Genomic DNA, 21,364 nt, shown 5'->3' on the forward strand with positions numbered 1-21,364 from the left:
TGAGCTTCAAGCTGGTGTTCGAATCAGGTTTTTTCAATAAACAGGAATGTTTCTAATGAATTAAACAGATTACCATGCACTTCTTTGCAGCAATTTGTAAGAAAGAATAGTGGGTCTGAGACATTCACTGGGAGTCTAGAGGTAATAAATAAATAATAATAATAATAAATGAAACATTCCCGGATTGTTTTAAAAAGAGAAAGGTGCTGATGCTGGGCCAATAACTAGGAGAAATAAGGAATAAATCAGGACATCTTGACAGCAGATGTAAATGGGAGCAATATGAAGGTTCGAAACATTTAGTTCTTGTGCTTCTCTCTTCTGAGTGCTGCTGCAGTTTGTAGTAATGACTGTTCTTTTTCCTGCCCAAATGGTATCATTTAGTTTTCGTTTACCTACAATTCTTTGCATTGTGTTTTCCTTCTAAATACTGAGCTGGGTTTTCTACCCTTCCTGCTTTTTTAGTGTACAGTTTTGAAAAGCTGCTGTAGGAGCATTCTGGCAAAGTCATGTGGCTTCAGTAAGGTTCTGCTTCAGTTTATCAATGATTTTTGTCAGTAATGATTTTGGGCACTGTTCATATTGCAAAAATCATATAAATTGGATCCTGTTAAAACAGTCCTTGTGGGATAACTAAAAAAGCATTGGAAATACAGACCAATGGGATGGATTTTTAATGGTGGAAGGAAAAGATTTGCAGCTCAGTAAGCATACCCAATACTCGGACAGGACTGAGAATACAACATCCATGGATGCACCATAAACAGGTGACAAGAAAGCATGTCCTCGATGTAAAAAAGTTACTTGTGAATCTGTAGAACCCTCAGGCCTCTGTTATATACAGGGAATTAAAGGCAATTGCAGAGTTGACTGAGTTCCCACCTTGGAATAATGAATACTATTCCACTGCCCAATGGCAGTAACTTCATTTCAAGCAAATCTCAGCAATCATTCTATTGTGCTTCAGTAGAAGCAGTAGAAGTATTCTGGTCTTGTAAGAACAAAGAAATGTGAAGGGTGAAGAAGATGCACAAGTCTGTACTGGTTATGGACTTCTGTTTATATTAACTTTGAAAAGGAGGGATTTATAAGCTGTGGAGTTCTTGCAGATTTACAGGAATAGTTCCGTTTTTAGGATAGTATCTTACTGAATTTGCAGAACCAATACTGTTGTGACTTTTCTGTGCACTTTGAGGTGGGTAGGACAACAAAGAAAAGATCCTTTTCTGCCCTCAGCAAACTCCATTCATGAAAGTTGGAGGTTTGGCTTGAACCCATGTTTGTTGTTCTAAAGTACTATTTTTAATAATGGGTTAGAATGCCCATCATCCCTCTGCATTCTCTTTGATATTTCTGTTGGCCCTATCAAAGATTATGTACAAAATTGCATACTAAGGGAAGGAAAAACAATGAGTATGGAGGAACATTGATGTTTGGGTGACTTTCAAGTGCATCTGCCTCCTTCAGCAAGCACTGTAGTGATCAAGCAGATGATGCAGGCTGCTGCAGACGGAGCACAAGATGAAATGACTCCACTTCTGCTTTTGTAATTAGCATGAAAAAGAAAATATTCAGCAGTTAGCTGTTTGTTTGTTTGTTTTTTATGGTAGTGTGTGTTGAAGAAGAGAGCTCAAACTCGTTGATGCATTTACTGAGTTTTTTGTAAGATTCCAGAAAAACATTTGCTTTTTTTTTTTTTTTTCCCCCCTTTTTTATTAAATACAGATTATTTACAAATGCAAAATCTCTATGCCATCTATGATGTAGAAATTTTTGCATTTCATTTTACAGGTGATGTTGCAGTTTTCAACTGAAAGCAATTCTACCTTTATTTTTCCAAATTTGATAGGAAAACAAAAGTTTAAGTCAAAGTTTATACCCAAAACTTATATAAATAATCAGTGCACATTATTGTAAATACTTCACAAACCATCATTTCCTTAGTAGCATGAGCTCTGCTAATGTGAAATATTCCAACGTGTGCTATTTAAAGGCTTATCCGCTTTTTGTTTTAGCTGTAAATGGCTGAGATTGTATAAAGTAGTAACATGTTTACATTACAGCTTCAGATATGCAGGATGTTTTTTTCTATATGTAAATGAATTACTTCTAAAATTCTGTTTGAAACCTGGCTTTTTGTGCTGTGTGTAGCCATTATATATAATGGAGTATATTTACTATTTCAGCTGTAAAATGTGTTGCATTGTAAATTAAATGAATATTTTCAATTTTTTTTTGGTTTTTTTTTTTTGTTTTTTTGTGTTTTTTGTATTTATGTGTTTGTCTGTAATGAAGTGCTGTCTTTAACTAACACTTCATGAACTTTAATGTTTTCCCCTTCTTCTTGTTTTTCCTTCTAAATTTTGTAGTCCTAATTTTCTCTCCACATTAAAGCATCTCCATTCACGTATGATTATTTTTGTGACCTGTTTGTGAATTCCTTCTATTGCATCCGTAACTTTTAAAATAGCGAGTGTACCAGCAGTGTAATGTCACTGTTGTGGGCTTTTTCCATCCTTATCTTATACGCATGCAAACAATTTGTTTTGACTGTTCTTTTCCATTTTATACCATTTTTAGCGAAGGCTTTTTCTGACTCACTACAGTAAATTCAGATTCCTGGAATTTATGTTTAAAATAACCATTCCTGGAATTTATGTTTAAAATAACCCGTTCTGTTCTTTTTCATGTTGCGTGTCGTATGTCCATTGCTAGTTACACGTGAGATCACAGCACCCGTTGAAGTCCTCTCCCCATTCTGTACCAGTCTGTTTCATTCTAATTAGCTTGAGATGCTAGGTGGTTCATCTGAAAATGGTTACATCTTGTTACTCATCTATAATTTCCAGAATATCAATGAACATATTACAAACCTTTTCCAAAGAAAGAATCCCCCCACATACCAAAATGTATTTTATTTTCCATCTACTCTGAAAGTTGGCTGTTGGTTTATTCTGGTTCCTTAGTGCTCTGCAAAAGTACTTCTCCATTTCTGGATGAGACATTGACAGAGTTGGGTTCTAATCTCACTCTCCACCGCTCTATAAATAATAAGCATAATTTTTAGAAGTGATGCCTCAAAAAAAGAAACAAGAAAATTCAAATCAATACAGCTATTTTAGATGTGAATCTCCAAAGGGTACAAAAGCAGCACCCAAATAATGAGGAAGTGACTTTCTAACCATTCATATCCAGGTGGCCCACTAAATGAAGCCAGAATGTTCTCATAGTTTAACACGAAGTAGGAAAGTTTTAGTTTACTTTGTCATATGTAAAGTAATGCATTCTCTGTGAGGAATGCCTTTTTTGTTTTCTTATTGCATTACTCTATCTCAGTACCTAGCACTGATATACATATGTTAATACTGCATGTGTTTCTGTAGGCTTATACCCACCTACATTTGTATATATATGGTTTCTGTTTCTTCTCCATGTTTATCATTTTTTTCTGCTTAAATAGACTTTTTTCACAATATTCTGGGAAAAATTCTCTATTCCTAGCAAACTCATCACTGACAAAAGTATGTCAAATTATACATGCAGCCTATATGTGTCATTTTGCTTTGACAGGTGAACAAATTCTAGCTAAGTTTTTATTTGCGTTCATGTAAGCTAGGATTGAGGATGGATAGGAATTCTTGTCTTGTCTGTTGATTTTGATTGATAGTAATGAAACCTTATTTGGAACTTGTTTTTTAATAATGTTCTTATTTTCTCTTTCTTTAACTGAAGCTGATTCAACAGGTACTCACTCTCTATATACAACGTACAAGGACTATGAAATCATGTTCCATGTTTCTACTATGTTGCCATATACTCCAAACAACAAACAGCAGGTGAGATGGTCCAGGACTGATTACAATTAATTTTTCCTGTCTCAAAAGTAGGTGAAGTAATGAATAATTGTGACAAATGTTATTTGTTACTAACAATAAAGGCACTGGCCATCTGCGTTAGATGGGCAAGGCAGGTCATTGTAGGCACACTGCGGGTCTGGCTAGATTTTTCTCCATGGGACTGTTTTCTATCTCATTATGCATAATTTAGTAAAACTTGAAATGAAAATATTTATGTTACAGTGTCAGTAGTGTCTTTTATATTACATATGTGCATAACAGTTTTCAGCCTTTTGTTCAACAAGGTCAGTCAGACTTTGATTCAGCAAACAGTAATGTGTGCAGAATCAGAGGTGACAAGTGGAAGTCCAGAACACTGTGAAGCCACTTTAAAAAAGATATGAGTGAAACAAATGTGTTTTCTTTTATTTTTATATTTTTTTAATATACTGAGGAAGTTTGCAGGCTGACCTGTTTTGTTACTTCACAGTTCCTGGTCTTTAAAAGGAGAGAGAAACAAATCAATCAGGTGATTGATAAAAGCAGCACACGCAAAAGAATTGTTTCTTCCTTTGCTTTCCTTGGATAGTTTAATAAGATGTTTAATTTGAGGCTATCACATTATTTATAGAGAGAAATAGTGACATTTTCCTTTACCTGAGAGAGAAACCAGAGACCAGTGAGGATCCCGTGATGCCTTTTTCAGGAACTGAGAAGTTAATCTGAGTGCCCTGTTTCCATGTGAATTCCCCTTCCGATACGTTTGAATGATGTTCATTACATTTTTCATGTTTTATACTAGAGTATCTTGCTGAGTATGATGTGTGTTCATTTTATTCTAAAGATTTAGTTTGTTTCTGCAAATAAAAATGAGATTTCCTTTAACGATAAAAAAAAACACAGCATTCTTTATAGCTCCCTTTTATATAGTAAATACTATGCTACAATTTAACTTTCTTATTTACTGTAGTCTTAAATTTACTGAAAGTCTTATCAGATAATTATCATAGTCTGTCTTAACAGCAACAATTTTAACTTGAAATTGAACCTTGTAGAAATGTGTGAAGTGGGAAATGTTTTCCAGCTTCCATGTGTTGCTGATCAGTGACTCCAATTACACACTACCAGGTGTTTGTTGTTGTTGTTCATGTTTCCGTTTGGCTTAAAATTTTCTCTAACAAGACCTTTCTGTAGATTACATGTAGAAGTGAATTGTCATGAAGATGCCTGTTCCTGAAAATCATTAGATGAATAACGTACATTATGCTACTTGTGTCATCGACAGTTTTGCTTTTCAGCTTGAAATACAGAAATGAACAACAGTAATAGAAAAAAACACGCTGAAACTTTTAAAATTGCGAGAAAAGTTTTAATATGTGCTTCCTTTATTTTATCTTTTCTTTTTTAGCTTCTGAGAAAGCGACATATTGGAAATGATATTGTGACGATAGTTTTCCAGGAGCCTGGAGCGCAACCATTCAGCCCAAAGAACATTCGATCTCACTTCCAGCACGTCTTTGTCATCGTGAGAGTACACGGTCCTTGTACCGACAGTGTTTGTTACAGGTAGCTGTCACTGGTTTCACTGAGAACATGGGACTGATTGCAGAGAGAGGTGTAACTCCTCTTTTAAATTCTCATGTAGAAAAACATGATGACAGGTTGAGGTTAAGGAGGTTTTGGGATATGTGAGTTTAGAACATTGATTCTTATAAAGTATGTAGACGTGCATAAGTATTTAATGGAGCTGCATTCAGTGGGGAAATGGATGTAGTCATTTTGCTCTCTCTAGTCAAGCACTCAGGGATGATTTTAAAATTCCATTCTCATTTTGCTTCATAACTGCATTTGAGAAGAATATTTCCTCTTTGATTTTTACAAATGCACTTTTTGTGCAGATAATTTAGGCATGTAAGCATACATGCCCTTTTCAAAATACATGCAGTGAGAAAAATGTGTAAACCTTCAGAAGCTAGCTACGTTCTTGGAAATATTTTGTCTGAAATATCTTTAGCTCTTTATTAGTTTCTGAAAATACTATTGCAGAGCATTGTGCAGCAAATAAAATTCAATGTAACCTTAGAGTTACTAAAAGAGAAAATGCTAATTGATAGTGGCATATAACAAGGAACTGCAAAATGAGATTCCTGCTTAGTGTAAATTTTGTAACCAAATTAACACCCTGAACTCTTGTGTATTTTTAAAATATAAGTCTTTAACTTAAAATAGGAAATGTCAGAGCAGTGGATTTAGAATAATCATCTGGAAATGAGGGAGCCTTAAAATTGTTTATACTGAAATTGAATTGTGTCTCTTCAGTCGATAGAGGACAAGCTAAGGCAGTTGAGTGCAGTATCTTTGAGATGATATATTCATGTTTTTCACATAATTATGGTAATGTTTGAAGGTAGTTCCCTCCCCACAAGCTTGTGGCAATGTTCCTTCAAGCAGCAGTACTAAGAGCAATGCTCGGATTGGGAGCTATTAGTAATAGGTGAACGGATGGACTAGATGATCTTTTAGGTCTTTTCCAACCTTGGTGATTCTATGAATTATTTTTTTCTGGAGTAAGCATGTTTATATTGACACTTGCTGTAAGACAGGCTGTTGACTTTATCTAACTGGATGGACTTCTTTAATCTTGAGATTGTTTTCTGACCCTTTATACTAAAAGATTACAAACAGTGAATCATATCAGTTAGAATGTTTGAGAGGTTGCTTGGTTTTTTAGTTTGCTTCCATCTCTCATTTTGAGTTGTACTTCTGAAGACAAACTGCTACTTGGCTTATGTGGACACAACGTGTTCTTAAATTTTAAGACACGTTTCAGCTCTTATTTTGTCAGAGTCTGACTTTGAGGGAAATTAAAAGTAAGAAATCCTAGGAAATCCACAAGGACTACAAATGCATTTTCCATCTGAATTTGTATGTTTATAAACACAGACACGGATCTGCATTTGCCAGCTCTTTTAAATACTGTGGCTCATGGTTTCATGTTTTCTCATTATATAGAGCATGGTAAAGATTTATACTCTTTATACTATAATAAATTTAAATCTCTCAGGGCTCTACATCTAGCCTCTAAAGGCTTTCATGTCTCTTTTTTTATTTTTTCAAGTGCTTGAAACTAAAAAGGCTAGAATCTTACTAATTACTAGCAGTGAATAAAATTGTTTGAAAGCTTTAAGCTTTAGTGATACAGACCTGGATTTTAAGGAGAGGAGAGAGGTATAGGGGAGGGAAAAAATTTAGAGTGGCAGTGTTGATTTTAGGATTGGCTAGGTGATAGGTGCCAGTTTTGTGATATTCTTTGTGCATGTTTGCCTTCAGTCTTGTACACAGATGAGACTGACAGATGAGATGGATACTGACAGTGCATTATATGTTCTGTGTACTGTCTTTAAAGTCCTTTCAACTCTTTTTTTTTCCTTTTTTTTTTTTTTAATCCTCTTGGTACAAACACTTGATTTAAATTTATAGAATTCCATTATGAAAAGTTTTTCTAGGAAAGTTTTCAAAGTAAGTTTGACCTCTTTTCAATGGATTGTTGGGAACAGGCTCATTGATCATAATTCTAGACTAAACAGGAAGCAATGTGGCATAAAATTGTACTGGAATTTATATAAGGAACTGCACAGAAGGAATAAAATTAAGCACTGTCTTTGCCAGTGATCTTCCCTCCCACCTAAGATAAAGAATATTTCAGAAGCCTGGCTTCTCTGTCAAAATAACTCACTTGAGGCTTTCAGTAATTGTGTTGAAGGAGTCAGGTTAGAATAAAGAGTAAAATTAATAATGGCCAACCTTCAGAGTGAACCATCATGTACACTTCTAGTATATTTCCAGGTTTTTATTTTCTTCATAAAAACTCCATTACCATGATATTTTGACCAAAATTACTTAATGGTTTTTCGTATTTTGACCTAGATATGCTAGGTTAGAACTGATAGATTGTAGTTCTTACAAAGCTGTTTCAGTGCAGTTGATCTATACTTAGGACAGGCTACCGTGTGAATGAGCCTTTCAGCAAGTTAATTGCCTAAATTATAGGCTGGAGTAATAGAACATGTCAGAAATTTTTGGTTATAATGAAAAGGTACAAGAATCAGAACTATAGTATCAGACTGATTATTTTACCCCTCCTAACTCCCCTGCCCCAAGAAGTGCAGGATTTTGCATCTAAAGTTCTCTTTAAGCTGAGATACTGAGGATGGCTCAAAAAAATTCCTAGATGCAGAAATAATTGGCCTTCTGCTCATATGAGAAGGGAGACATTGTCTACACACTGGCAAGATTAAAATGTAAATATGGGTACATTACTGAGAAAAAAAGAAAAACATTTGGGGGTTATGGAAAAAGGGAAATATATTTATGTGTTCAAAAAGTGCTGAATTCACATACAGTGAAACTCTCTGCTTTTTCCTTGTTTCTGTATTTCTTTTAGTGTTGCTGTAACAAGATCCAGAGATGTACCATCCTTTGGACCACCTATTCCAAAAGGCGTCACATTTCCTAAATCAAATGTGTTCAGGGACTTCTTACTAGCCAAAGTCATTAATGCAGAGAATGCTGCTCACAAATCAGAAAAGTTTCGTGCAATGGCCACCAGGACCCGTCAAGAATACTTGAAAGACTTGGCAGAGAAGAATGTCACCAACACACCTATTGACCCTTCTGGGAAATTTCCCTTCATCTCACTTGCTTCAAAAAAGAAAGAAAAGTCCAAACCTTATCCAGGAGCAGAGATCTATAGCTCTGGTGCTATTGTGTGGAGTGTCCATGCAAAAGACTACAGCAAGGGTATGGAAATAGACTGTCTCCTAGGTGTCTCTAATGAGTTTGTAGTCCTCATTGAACAGGACACAAAAAGTGTGGTGTTTAATTGCTCCTGTCGAGATGTAATAGGTTGGACTTCGACGGACACGAATATAAAGATATTCTATGAGAGAGGTGAATGCGTTTCTTTGGAGAGCTTCATCAGCAACATTGATGACATCAAAGAGATCGTCAAAAGGCTGGAGGTTAGAATGTGTCTCTTGTTTGATTTCTCTTTCCTTTCTCATCTTACTCCACCACAAAGGCTTCGGAGTTACATCAGTGTTTGGGATACCTGATGCCGTCCTAATTGTTAATTGTTAAATCTATGGAGACTTTCCTGCTTTTTTTTCTCAAAATCCCTTATTGATCTGACGTCAGTTTACCAACCAACATCAACTGGCTCTGACAGTAGTCTCCATATTAAAAAATAAATAAAACAAGAAAAGAGGGATTTCACATGCACAAATTGATCCTGCACAATAGATACTGATATCATCATTTTTCTTTTGTAGGGTTTTCCTTATTTTTCTCCAGCACTTGTTTCAAATGAAACTCTAATATCTTTGTCTTAGTAATGTGCTAGCAGGGTGTAGTCCTAATTTGTATTGCAAGCTTAAGATATTCTCTCAATATGATATGATAAAATAAAAACACAGTGAATCATAGTGTCTTTATATAAAACATCTGTCTATGCTTATTTTTTATCCAATTAAGTCATGAAAGGATGTGTTGTATTTCACCATCTTTCCTGTAATTTCATAGCTGTAGTTGTAAAATGACCAGGAAAAAGGGAAAAATATATCTTGTTAAATTATTCTTAACTGTATTCATGTTCATGGTAGACAGACAAGTTGGCATGGATTACAGTTTACTGTGTCCAGTATTTTATGCCATATTATTATTCTGTTTGAACGTAAACTTGCAGTTTACAAAATCAGCTGGAAATGCATAGCACGGTTGTCTAGTTACCAAATTGATTACAATAAAATAGAGACACTTGTCTAAATCCATGTGTTATCTGTTGTGAGCTGCTGTGTTTTTTTTTCCTAAAATTCCTGTGGTTTTGGTAAAAATTTTGAGGCAAAACATGGATTACCAGACTACTGAAAATGCCAGTTTGAGTGATGAGATCTTTTCAATTGACTGTGTACCCAGGACTTGGATGCATATTTTCCCTTATTGTGTACTATTAATGTCCTAATCCTTAAATTTCCTGTTTCAATCCACAGCTTGTGACTAAGGGATGTGAAACAGTGGAGATGACTCTGCGTAGGAACGGTCTGGGTCAGCTTGGCTTCCATGTAAACTATGAAGGCATTGTGGCAGATGTCGAGCCCTATGGGTATGCGTGGCAGGCAGGACTGCGACAGGGTAGCAGGCTGGTGGAAATCTGTAAGGTGGCTGTAGCCACTCTGAGCCACGAGCAAATGATTGATCTTCTGAGGACATCAGTAACAGTGAAGGTCGTCATTGTCCCTCCATATGAGGACTGCACACCACGCAGGTATTGTGTGATGGCTACATCTAGTCAGAAATTATATTTTGCATTGGGGGATGGTGGAGGTGGGGGAAATGCTGGAGAATAAGTGTTAACCTTCAGAAACCACTGCGTGGCTATAAGATAGCATCCAGAGTTGTAAGGTGGAAGAAAAGCTAAGGAAAATTTCTCATATTCTGGGCCCTGCAAAATATTTATTGTATGCTGCTGCTTAATAAAACGTCAAAATAAACATATGTATCCTTTAAGCTACATGTGGAAATCAAACAACATATAGAGAACTGTGCATTTGTATGTATCAAAATAACTACATTTTAGAGTCTCTGGATTGTAGCTCTGGAAAGCTATGAATAGACATATAGTTTTCTCCTTTAACGAGTTAAGTTAGGCACCAGAGTCTTTCAAACCTGTGGATCCAAGCCGAGAAATTCCTCTAAATTGCAGTTTTTTTTCCACTCCATAGATCTTGCTGCATCTTTCTAACTTCCAATCCTTGTTATCTTGAGGCCTGTATTAACTATATTTTTACTCTTACAGGTTTTAAATGTAGTTTGGTCAGAAATAAGCATTAAAACATGCTTTTATTCCTAAATTATATATTGTCTACATCTTTCCAGAACTCATAGTACCTAAAGGTTTTTTGTAACTTTTCATGGTCCCCCTGAACTCTTTAGTTGTCTGTAGTGTTCGACCACATGCCCAGCATCTTGTATTTATTTCTTGTAAAAGCTATACGAGTAAAATGGGATAATCTTTGATCGACTAAATTTGCCCAGTGACTAGCTCAAGATTTATGTTAGATCTGCTAAGGAAAAACATGTACAGTTACAAAAGATCAACACATTCCTTTCAGTCAGAGAGTAGGTTTTGCACTGCTGTGTTCTAATCAGATAGTATCTTCACAGAGATAGATCTTTAATCATTTTATAGTTAGGAACATTGTAGTTGAACCTAAATGTACATTTGTTACATTAAGTCAAAAATACATCTTCAAGCAAAGACATTATATTTATGTAAAAGCTAGAATAATCCATATTTGTTTTTACTGTGAGCCAATCTAAACCCTGTTGTAACTGGTAGCAAATGAGAAAGAAGTTTTATTTGTCCCCTAGCTGTTGGTGGAAAATTGAATATGTCAGGGATTAAAATGCACAGTAGCATAAGGTCATCCATGAGGTATTTGGAAAGCTTTTGTACAGTATTTAGTAGCCCAAGCAAATGGAATGTTCAGCTGCAATCATAGCAAAAGGATTAGAGCAGAAAATTCTGCATGGAAAGCACAGATCCTATTATTTCTGAACTAAATTAAGTGTAGCCAAAAGCAGGCTTAGCATTTGTGTATCCGTACGCACAGCGGGAAGAGAAATTACTGCACTTTTAGAAATACTGTTCTCAGCAGCCATGGGTTTTGTTGTCTTGTAGTGAACAAATTTTCGTAGTAGCTTATTACCTAATTATAAAGTTTTTGGAAGTAATTGTTTTTCCTTCTTGCTTTATCCAAAATCATTAAGATTTAGGAACTGTGTATTGAATTAGTGCCTATCCTGCATGTATTGTTGAAGATTTGGCTTAATCTTTGCACAAATCATTATCTCTTTGGCAATCAATTTTTCAAAGCTTGTGTCCTTCCACTGTGTCCTCTGGAGATCATTTAGTATTTTAGTATATCTACTACCGTAGCTTATACAGACCATAAATAAAACAAAAATTGGTATAATACATTCACATGAGAAGCAATTCCTGTCCAAATAAATTGATTGACATAAAGTTGGAGGAAGAACAGGGATGCAGTTAGATGAGATTGCTTGCTAGCAGTCACATATGCAAGATTGGTAGCAGATAAAAAACAAAACCAAAAACCCCACACCCAAATACTCTGATCCCCACAGACTAACGCACTGCACATAAGCAAACCTTATTAAGGTTATATCTCTATTTAAATATAATAATCATTAAAACATTGCCATTGAAATTGTTGGCTGGCCTGGAAGCTGATGACAGAGCAACAAGTGGGAGTTGTGTTCTTGCTTTTCCAACTATAAAAATGTCTACAAAAAAAGAGGGGTGTTGTCATTTTCGTTACATAGCAAATGGACTTTGAATATGAATTTCCTGATCACCTCCTTTTAACTTACAGTGTTTCATATCGCACTGACTGATTTCCTTTCAGGTCAAGTTGAACTTCATGTGATTCAGAAACACAACTTGTGCCTTCTAACTGCTGAGTTAATTTTGTAGGTCAGGGCTGGAGTTAGACCAAAGTAAAATGTGTATGTTGTGGACAGCAAGGCCTCAGCACCAGCTGTTTCACTCCATCTGTCCCTACTAGACTGCACTCTTCCCAATGGGGAGAGATGGTGCTAGTTCTCAACATTAATGGCATAGTCATTTGGAGGAAGAGCTTGTAGCAGAAAGTTTTGCACTGATTTTTTTTTTACAGAGCATGACATTCTTTTCTTCTGAATGGGAAAATGCTTTGTGTAGCTAAACAACTAACCACAATAAATATTTCAGGCAAATATACTCAGATATATTTGTCAAAACTATCCTCACCGGAACTGAAGGACACGTTTACTTCCAAATCACTCTAACGTATTACTTAACATGTATGCAGAAGTTTTCCCTGCATCTTACATGAATTGTGTTAACTTCTGTCCTATCTTAGTCCAGTTCTAGTGCTGCCCTGTTCATTCTTATCCTCGGAAAGGAGGGGACATCTTCTGTTTTGGCATCTGCAATTATTAGCAAGTGTTTTATTTTCTACCAAGATAATCCTGTGCAGTTATTTTCTTGCTTTTGTAGCAGGGTAATCAGATGAGCAGTAGCAAAACTTGTTAAATACATGTTTATTTAAAAAAAGTATTACATCATCTCCTTCATGTAATTGACACAGCTTCTGTCTTAAAAATTTTATCCTTGTGGACAGAATATGTTTGTTTTGCTTTTCAGAACAATGTTTTTTATAACAACATTCTGTTTTGTTGTCCTTTTTCTTTTCCAGAAGTTGTTCTGAAAACTACCGTATGCCCGTGATGGAATACAAAGTGAATGAAGGAATGTCATATGAATTCAAATTTCCATTCAGAAATAACAACAAATGGCAGCGAAACACAAACAAAGGACAGGGACCTCATGTGGCTCAGGTACCATCCCAGGTTCAAAGTCCAGTGCCATCTAGGATTGGCTCAGGGAAAGGAGAAGGGAAAATGCCACCCCCAGAACGAGCAGCCAACATCCCCCGGAGCATCTCTAGTGATGGGCGCCCATTGGAAAGCCGGAGGTATGTAAATTCTGCATGGATTGCTTTTTATTGCTGTTCAGAATTTTGTCTTGAAAAAAGCACAATAGATTTATCTAGGCATCTAAGGACTGTTCTTTTTCTTGTCTTCACATAGCCGAAAGGTAATATGAATATGAGTGAAACATTAGCCAAAATGAAATACAATTGCTTGAATTGAGTAACCAGAAAAAGAAGTGCTACTGGATTGATAGGATATGTTTCACTGCACTGAGTTCTATTCTAAAATTCCTATATTTTTATTTAATTTTTAAGTGAGTGACATCAGAGTTTTAGATCTAATTTTTCCTGAAAATCTGCATTCTAAAGAAGTAAAATAAAAGTCATAGCTTGTTTATAGGCTTGGTGGAATAACCTAAAGCTCCTGAGGCAGAGATAGCATTTAACATTGTTCAGTAAGGAAATACTGACCTGTACAGAAGGCAGATTTATTGACTGGGACACTGAGAGACATCTTAGGCTGGAGAATAGATTGGTTTAATTTTGTGCTCATGGAATTTTTTGTTTGCTTTTTAAGAAAGAAAGCAGTTATTAAGAAAGGTATCAGGCATACCCTGTCACATTTTCAGATGGACTGTCAATGTTTGGTTACCTGTACAAATCTGTGATGTTTCTGTGTTTACAATGAGACTTGTTGAGGGAAATATGCTCATAGCTCAAGTTTTGGAGGATTCCTTAAGAAAAAATCAAGTGGAAATAACATGCATTAAGTAGAAAATGTAGAGATGTAATGAAAGAAGGTCAAGTATTTTTTTCAAATCAAGAAGAACTAAGGTTAATAAAAAACAAAACAAAACATCAAAAGATGATACAGCCAAGACCAAAAGACTACTAAGGTGAAATCACTTGAAGCTTGTGTAGGCTGCATATTAACAAATGACACTAGTTAGTAAAGACTTCATTTTCTTGCTTTATTTGTCATGGGACATTGTCATATTTCTGCGCTTAAACTAATTAGGTGGTAAGTCTTGTGATTCCCCGCCCTCATCCTTGTTGCTTTCTGTAAGCTCAACTGATGTGTGCTTAGAACTTGCATCACCAGAAAATTGTCAACTCTGAAATTATTGGTAGTATATATTATAAGCCTATATATTGTTGTGTGTCTGTATATACATATGTATGTATTGTTTTTTAATTCTGCTGGTAAGGCTGTTTGTGAATAAGTCCGCAAAAGTCAGTGAGACATTGGACTTAATTGTCTCTCTTATGGTATTTTCGGACCAAGATAATAATTGCATGGCTTCATGCTGTATTTCCCTGTTAAAGTTGGAGACAAACAGGTGATGAATTTGAAGGAATGGGAGTAGGTCTGTTTCGGGTTTTTTTTGGTGGGGTGCGGTGTTTCTTTTTCCTGCCTATCCAGTGCTGTAGCATCTCACTCTGTAATTAAGGGAGGCACAGTAATACCTGGGCGAAGGTTCAGGGAGTGGCAGAACATCAGATACAGCTGAACTGCTGTTTTTTTTTTTTTTTCCAGAAGCTTCTGACGCTTCACAGCACTAACCAGAGAGTTTTGTCCAGAATCTTGAGTTGTTGCTTCCTTTCCTTGAGTGGAGGAGGGTGAGGCCCTGACTGTGCTGAGGGGTGTGGTGTTACTAACAGTGCTTTTCTTACACATAAAAGTCCACATGGACAACACAACACCCCTACAGAGTATGCAAGATTTATCCACTTGATGGAAGCTTCGAGAGGGGAGTTCTGGCCTGATGAATGTTTTGCGAGGGGAAGATGACATTTCCATATATTCTGTATTTGTTTCCAAAAAGTGAAACTTAAACTTTCCATCTCTTTCATTTTCAAAGCATGTAACTGCTGTTTTTTTTATTGGTGTTTATGTTTCTTTTTTCTCCAGACATTATTGGTTTTTTTGCTTTAGAAAGGTTATGTTGGATTTTTTCACTCTGAAACTTATGTTACCAAAGTAGCCTTTTGTTTGGCAGCGCTTTTTTGGGGATCCTGAAAAAATATGTCTTATCTGTCTGCTCTAAACATGTTAATCTTGTCTGGATCGTGTCTGAATATACCAGCAGCTGCATGAGGTTAACATGTTGCCAGTTAAAGTGAAGAAATACGTTGTTACACATTTTAAAGGAATATGGAACAAGAAGGAAAAAACCAAACAGTAAGATTACTTCAATAGAATTACTCTGTTGTTTTCTGTGCAACAAAAGCATTGTGTTTTAGAAAGCTCAGATATTTCCATGGTTATTGTGTAGAATTTCTGAAATGAACTAAGATTTTTATATCCCTTACTAACATAGCCCTTTTTGTGTTCCCATTGGCAGTGACCTTTGGTCATGCTCAGAGTAAGGCTGACTCATTTTCCTTTCTTACCAGTCCAGTACTGACTTACCAGTGAGAGTCAAAGCTGAAGTTGTCACCAGCCTAACAGGAAGTAATTTTATTTTTATAAATCACTGTATCATTCTATTGGCTTTAACTTTTGTCAGCCATCTGTTGAGAACCCAGGAGAGAATCAGAGGAGTGTTATAGGTCCTTATTATGCCTCATTAGCAAAGCTGTGCAGATTGCCTCTATTTCCTTACTACCATTGTGGCTTCATTTTCCAAAGGAAGGTGCTGCCTAATTGTCAGTGGGGCTGGAAATTTACCTGTGAGGACCAGAGTCATTAAGTAGTTTCAGAAATGAAGTGCAGCTGTGGTCTAGATAACACTGGCTATCATTTCTGTTTTTCAGTGCCAAGCCCAATGTAAGACTAGCTGATGTTTGATTTTAATGCTAGGTTTTTTTAAACTGAAGGTGACCTATATCGTTCCTCGTTCCTGATATTGATTGAATGTTCTTTATTGACTGCAGTGCAGTGATGGTGATGACCGATCTCATCCTTGCTAAGAAACAGACAGTGGTAGTTTGAGATCTGTGGTTAAGGGACATGGCAGCCTGGAAGCACGTAGTGCGTAGATCCTTGTAGCTCCTTGAGCATCAGGTGATTTTTAGAGCAAGCACTGCCAGTCACAGGAGATGAATGCAGTTGTTACCTGTACCCCAGGCAGGGTAGAATTTGTGATAATTAAATAGAAGCACTGTAGTATTTCTGATTTATCAGGCCTTACACAATAAAAATGTAATTCTTTTTGAATTTACCTCCTAGAGATATTTGACTGATGATCACTTTATACACCTGCAGTCTCTAAATACAGATACTGAGTAAAACAAATTTAGATTTTTGCCTGTTATTTTTGCTGCAGCTCATTTAACTACATTAAATAAAAGCTGCCTTATCAGTCCTGTAAACAGAAGGATTTCAGTTTTGTATCACATAAACTTCTTAGCATCACGAAGGACCTGTTATTTTAGGTGGAAGAGAGACTTGCTTGACAGTCCCTGATGGCAGGCAGTTGAATGCCTAACCTGCAGAGTGCTTTTTGTCTTTACTGAATTGTCTTCATGCATGCAGCTAATTTGTACAGAATTCAATTCTCACTATTCCTCATAGTGTCCTGTGTACCTCAATGTAGTCATGATTGATGTGTGTGTTTGTAATAATAGGAAAAATAATTCGACTTTATACATCTTAATATAAATATCTAATGTTACTGTGATATTAAGATTGAATGATGTGATAATATATATGCAATAAATTCCTTTCACATTAATTAGTCCACATGGGATACTGTGCAGTCTATAGCCCAGAATAAATATCAGATTAAGACATGAAGGAAAGCTGCAACAAACTACATATATGGAGGCCACTCCAAAAGTAATGTTTTATTATGTTGGTCCACAATGTCAGAGGTGGATGTTGGCAGTATAGCAGTAGAGGTTGAACCTTTCCACCAATACTGCATTACATTTTGTTACCACACTGTGATGGCCGCAGAGGGGCAGTCTGACAGAATGGCATCAGACATACATGTCTGAAGCAAACAGGTCCAAGCTCTTGTTTGTTGCTGGTGAAAACGCACAGCTAACAGTTGTGACTATGTTGAAAACACGTGTTTTGTAGCTGAGAACTTGCTCTATCAAGTAGTGTCATTGTGTTCTTCATTGTAGTTGCTATCAAAATAAATAGGAGACATTACTTGTAGAGCAGCAACCTAAATATATTTTTAAGTATACTAGTGATTGGAAAAGATGTAATTTTGGATTTACTTATTTCCCCCCCTCTCACTATTTCAAACATTTCATCCAGTTGGCTTCCAGTCTTTATTATGAAGAAAAGAAAATAAATGAGGAAAGATGATGAAATAGTTGTGCGATGGTAATCTCTTCTTAATTAACTTATCATAAACTAAAATTAGTCTTAACTAAAACCTGACACAAGAAACATTTGAAAAATGTGAAAACAAGTGAGCAAAGCATCCTGTGGGACTTTTGTGTACCTCATGATGTGATTAAGTGCTGCACTGGATGAAAGCTTGTAATTCTGACTTGAAAATACATGAACGCAGTCAATATTTCAAACCAAATAAAGAACTGAATTATGGCATGACTGCAGTCAAGCAATAACCTCGAAATTCCACAATAGAAAAATATTGGAACAATATTCATTAAGAGCAGTTTAATCCTAACTGAAGACTATGGAGTGCAGTTTGGCCCTGAAACTAATTCAAACAGTGCTTGTTTGTAGTCAGTGGCAGTAACTGTGGAATAGTTTATAAGTTAACACTTGCAGACAGATCCTAGTTTAAATGATTCCTATATCATATAAATACCCCATTTTGCTGTTGATTAGCTTATATCCTAATACTAGCAAGCAAATCTCTGTGCTCATCTCACTACTATTTGAATGAATGTTGTGTAGCACATGCATTTCCTTCCTCATAGGGTTTAGTGATTTCAGGTTTTTGTAATGTCCTGCAAATTAAAATATAGGATAACGTGTTTTGTAGTGATGCTAGGACCTGGAACTGGATATAGCAGTGAAAAAGCAGGAGTTTGTTATAATTATTATCTCTTCAGCCAAACTTGCATTACAAAAATTTCTGGGAAGTTGCCACATCGTCTGTGATCAAGTGTTGGTCTCTTGTTTGATAGTAGCCATTAGCAGGGACCAGGAAAAAACACAAAAAATATTCTTATGCTATTGGCATATCTGTAAGTATAGATGACTTGATACCAGCTCCAGCAGACTGCTGGTTATCAGTAGTTTAAGAACTTCAGGAGTTGGGTGCATCTGTACCGTAGTTTAACAGCTGTGGATGGTATCTGGGTGCCTTTATAGTTTACAGTTCTCCTCTCCATACTTCCGTCGTGAGGAATGATGAATAATCTTTTTATTTACTTGATCTAATGTAATTCACATTTGGGCAGACAACAGGCAGAACTGATTTTAAAAAACCCAACAAAATAGCATCTGGAGCCTGTTCAGCTTATCTTTGTACAGAAACAATTCTTTACCTCCAGTTACTTGTCTCCCTTTGGATCTTTCCTTGTTGTATTCCATCTTTTCTGAAATGCAATAATCAAATTGTAGAAAAATATCCATGAAGGTACGCAGTTTGGTGTGAGAAGGTGCAATATGATGGCATAATTGTATTTTCTGTTTTATCTATCCCTTTCCAGACCTGCTGGTGTTCTGACAGCAGTCAGTCAGTGTTCTCAGAGAAATGTTGCTTGCTTCAGAACGATTATGACTGTGAAGTCAAGTTCTTGGGAAGTAATTGTGCCAGAATTAAGATTTGCTGTGCTATTTTATTCAAGCTCTTTATGTAACCATACTTTTTGATACTTTCCTTGATTAAATTACAAGAATTCCTTTTAACAGAGAACATCTGCCTCATTCACTTCACACAGTTGAAGTGAAATTGAAGTGAAGCTCATTAAAGAACAGCTATTTAATATTTTTCCTCTTCATTACTCCATCCTTTATTTACTGGATGATATTCAAATCTCACTGTAAAGATGCCATTATTAATTCCCTGCTAAGCATTACAGTGGTGCCCATTACTACAGTTTCTGAATGCTTCGCGTGTATTAATTAAACTGAATTTTCAAAACTCTTGTCTGAAAATAGATGTCTTTGGACCTCTTCAGATTAAGAACAAAGGTAGAGAGAGGAATTATGTTCTAATCATTTCTTATGTCCTATTTTGAGCATCTCAAATTTGGAAGTGTGCCCAGCATTGGTAATATTTTATGTATTCAAATTACAGCTTCAAATTAAAGCTTCAGCTGCTTTGGTAAGTTCTCGGCACAGAAGTAAATCAGGCCTCAGAATCAAATAAGGCCTTTGGGAAACTCGCAATTAGTGGCAATGAATGAAAAATTGTCTTTAACAAATACACCAGTGATCATACTGGAATGCTGCAGCAAGTGTAAGATAAGAGTTCAGTTTGTTAAGTCAGCATGGAAGTGCCTCTAATATAATGCTAGCCTTTCTCTTCTGTCATCCTGCACCTCCTGCATGGCTGAGCTGTGCTGTTCTTGTAGAAGTTGTTCAAGGACAAAATACAACCGTATGACTGAGAGGGGACCAGTGTATGATCTTATAATTAAAGAGTGACTTAGGCCACAGACACAAGGCGTGCTAGGCTAATATTTCTTCCTGTGATGTATATATTACGTACGTATGCAGTCTGAAGACTTGAGAAAATTACAGCAAATGGCATGGAAATTAAATTATTAAGAACAGGATGGATGCTTTCAATGTCTTTGTCGTGCTAACAAATATATGCACATCACACTCATTGTTTTCACAAAAGATTATTTTCTTCCCATACATAGCAAGAGTCAACCAGTCCTTTCAGGATGAAGATCTCTAAGAGCTAAATCATGCATGGTATAATCCCAATTCAATTGACTGAAATGTAATTGTATCTATTTAATGCAGTGGACTCCTGGTCTACTTTTAAATTCAGTTATGGAACTCATGCACTTAACCATTTTGCAATTTCTTCTCAAATTTGTCTTTTGAAATAGATAATGGCCTCTTTTAGTTTGCTTTAATTATAGAGAAAAAAAAGCAAGCATAGAATGTCTTAACTACAGGGCCCTACTGCTAACAATGCCCATTTTGCCTTGGGAAGTGATTTTCATCAACACAGTTCAAATCAGCTTAAAAAGTCAATTTGAACAAATTTACTTTCATGTCCTGTCTTGTTTGTTTCATGTAAAAGGAAAGTCTTTTCCTCTTGATGTTTCTTAGCGCTACTTTGTGTTTACCAGTAAAAAGTATTAAAGTATTTCCACTGTAAGTAAATAGGATGTCCTTCCTAATTGGCTGTTCCTTGATGCTGTTCAGATCACATTTATAACAATTTTGTTTGCCCTCGGGGTCTTTTATCTTTGTAAATGAGTTACAACTCCATGTCACAATTCTGAAATCCTGACGTTCCTTCTGAACATTGCTGTCACTTCTGGGTAAGGCACAGGGGGTAAAGACAAGGCACGGCTGATTCTGGAGTAAAAGTGTAATCATTTTTCAACAGAAAAATAATTCTACAGAAATTACTGAAGGGTTTCCTTGCTATTGATATTACATTAAATGCATGTGCTTACGTAGATTTGTGAATGCTATTGAAAGCAGGTATCTTTGTTGGCCAGACTTTTTTTTTTTTTTTTTTTTTCTTAAAAGTGCAACTGGGAAATGAATTGCTTTGCTCACCTGCCCCAGATTTTCAACTTTTGAACTGTTTACTTTACAATCAAATATTTCAGAAATGTTCCTTGATAAATGTGAAATAAATTCCTTTCAGTACACTAGAAGGTAATTTATTGCTTGAAGAGGTACTTGTGACGGTCAGGAGTCGAGTCATTCATTTCTTGTCTGGGAAAGAGTGACTGTTTTAATGATTTGTCCTTGGTGAAATTGCAGTCAGGAAGTTTGGTTCTTGACTGTCCCATTGCTTTCTTAAGATTTAGTTGGCTGTTTGTTAGGGGTTTTTTAAATGTATTTCAGTATACATACACTGAGATATACACACAAACACATAAGTTGGACCTTTGTGTTTC

The 21,364-nt window shown here is 36.0% G+C and overlaps 1 protein-coding gene across 6 annotated transcripts in view; it reads left to right on the forward strand.

Moving 5' to 3' along the window:
- The window catches only part of SIPA1L1 (signal induced proliferation associated 1 like 1), a 187,249-nt gene that overhangs the window by 135,457 nt on the left and 30,428 nt on the right, over positions 1-21,364 (forward strand). For all 6 annotated transcript variants that reach the window (XM_072339363.1, XM_072339362.1, XM_072339367.1 and 3 more), the window contains 5 exons: positions 3,733-3,836; positions 5,245-5,402; positions 8,281-8,857; positions 9,884-10,158; positions 13,154-13,432. In XM_072339363.1, the coding sequence (XP_072195464.1) occupies positions 3,733-3,836; positions 5,245-5,402; positions 8,281-8,857; positions 9,884-10,158; positions 13,154-13,432 (1,393 nt within the window). The remainder of the gene's footprint in view (positions 1-3,732; positions 3,837-5,244; positions 5,403-8,280; positions 8,858-9,883; positions 10,159-13,153; positions 13,433-21,364) is intronic.

The sequence above is a fragment of the Excalfactoria chinensis genome, chromosome 5, assembly GCF_039878825.1.
Source record: "Excalfactoria chinensis isolate bCotChi1 chromosome 5, bCotChi1.hap2, whole genome shotgun sequence".
NCBI classification, from domain to species: domain Eukaryota; kingdom Metazoa; phylum Chordata; class Aves; order Galliformes; family Phasianidae; genus Excalfactoria; species Excalfactoria chinensis.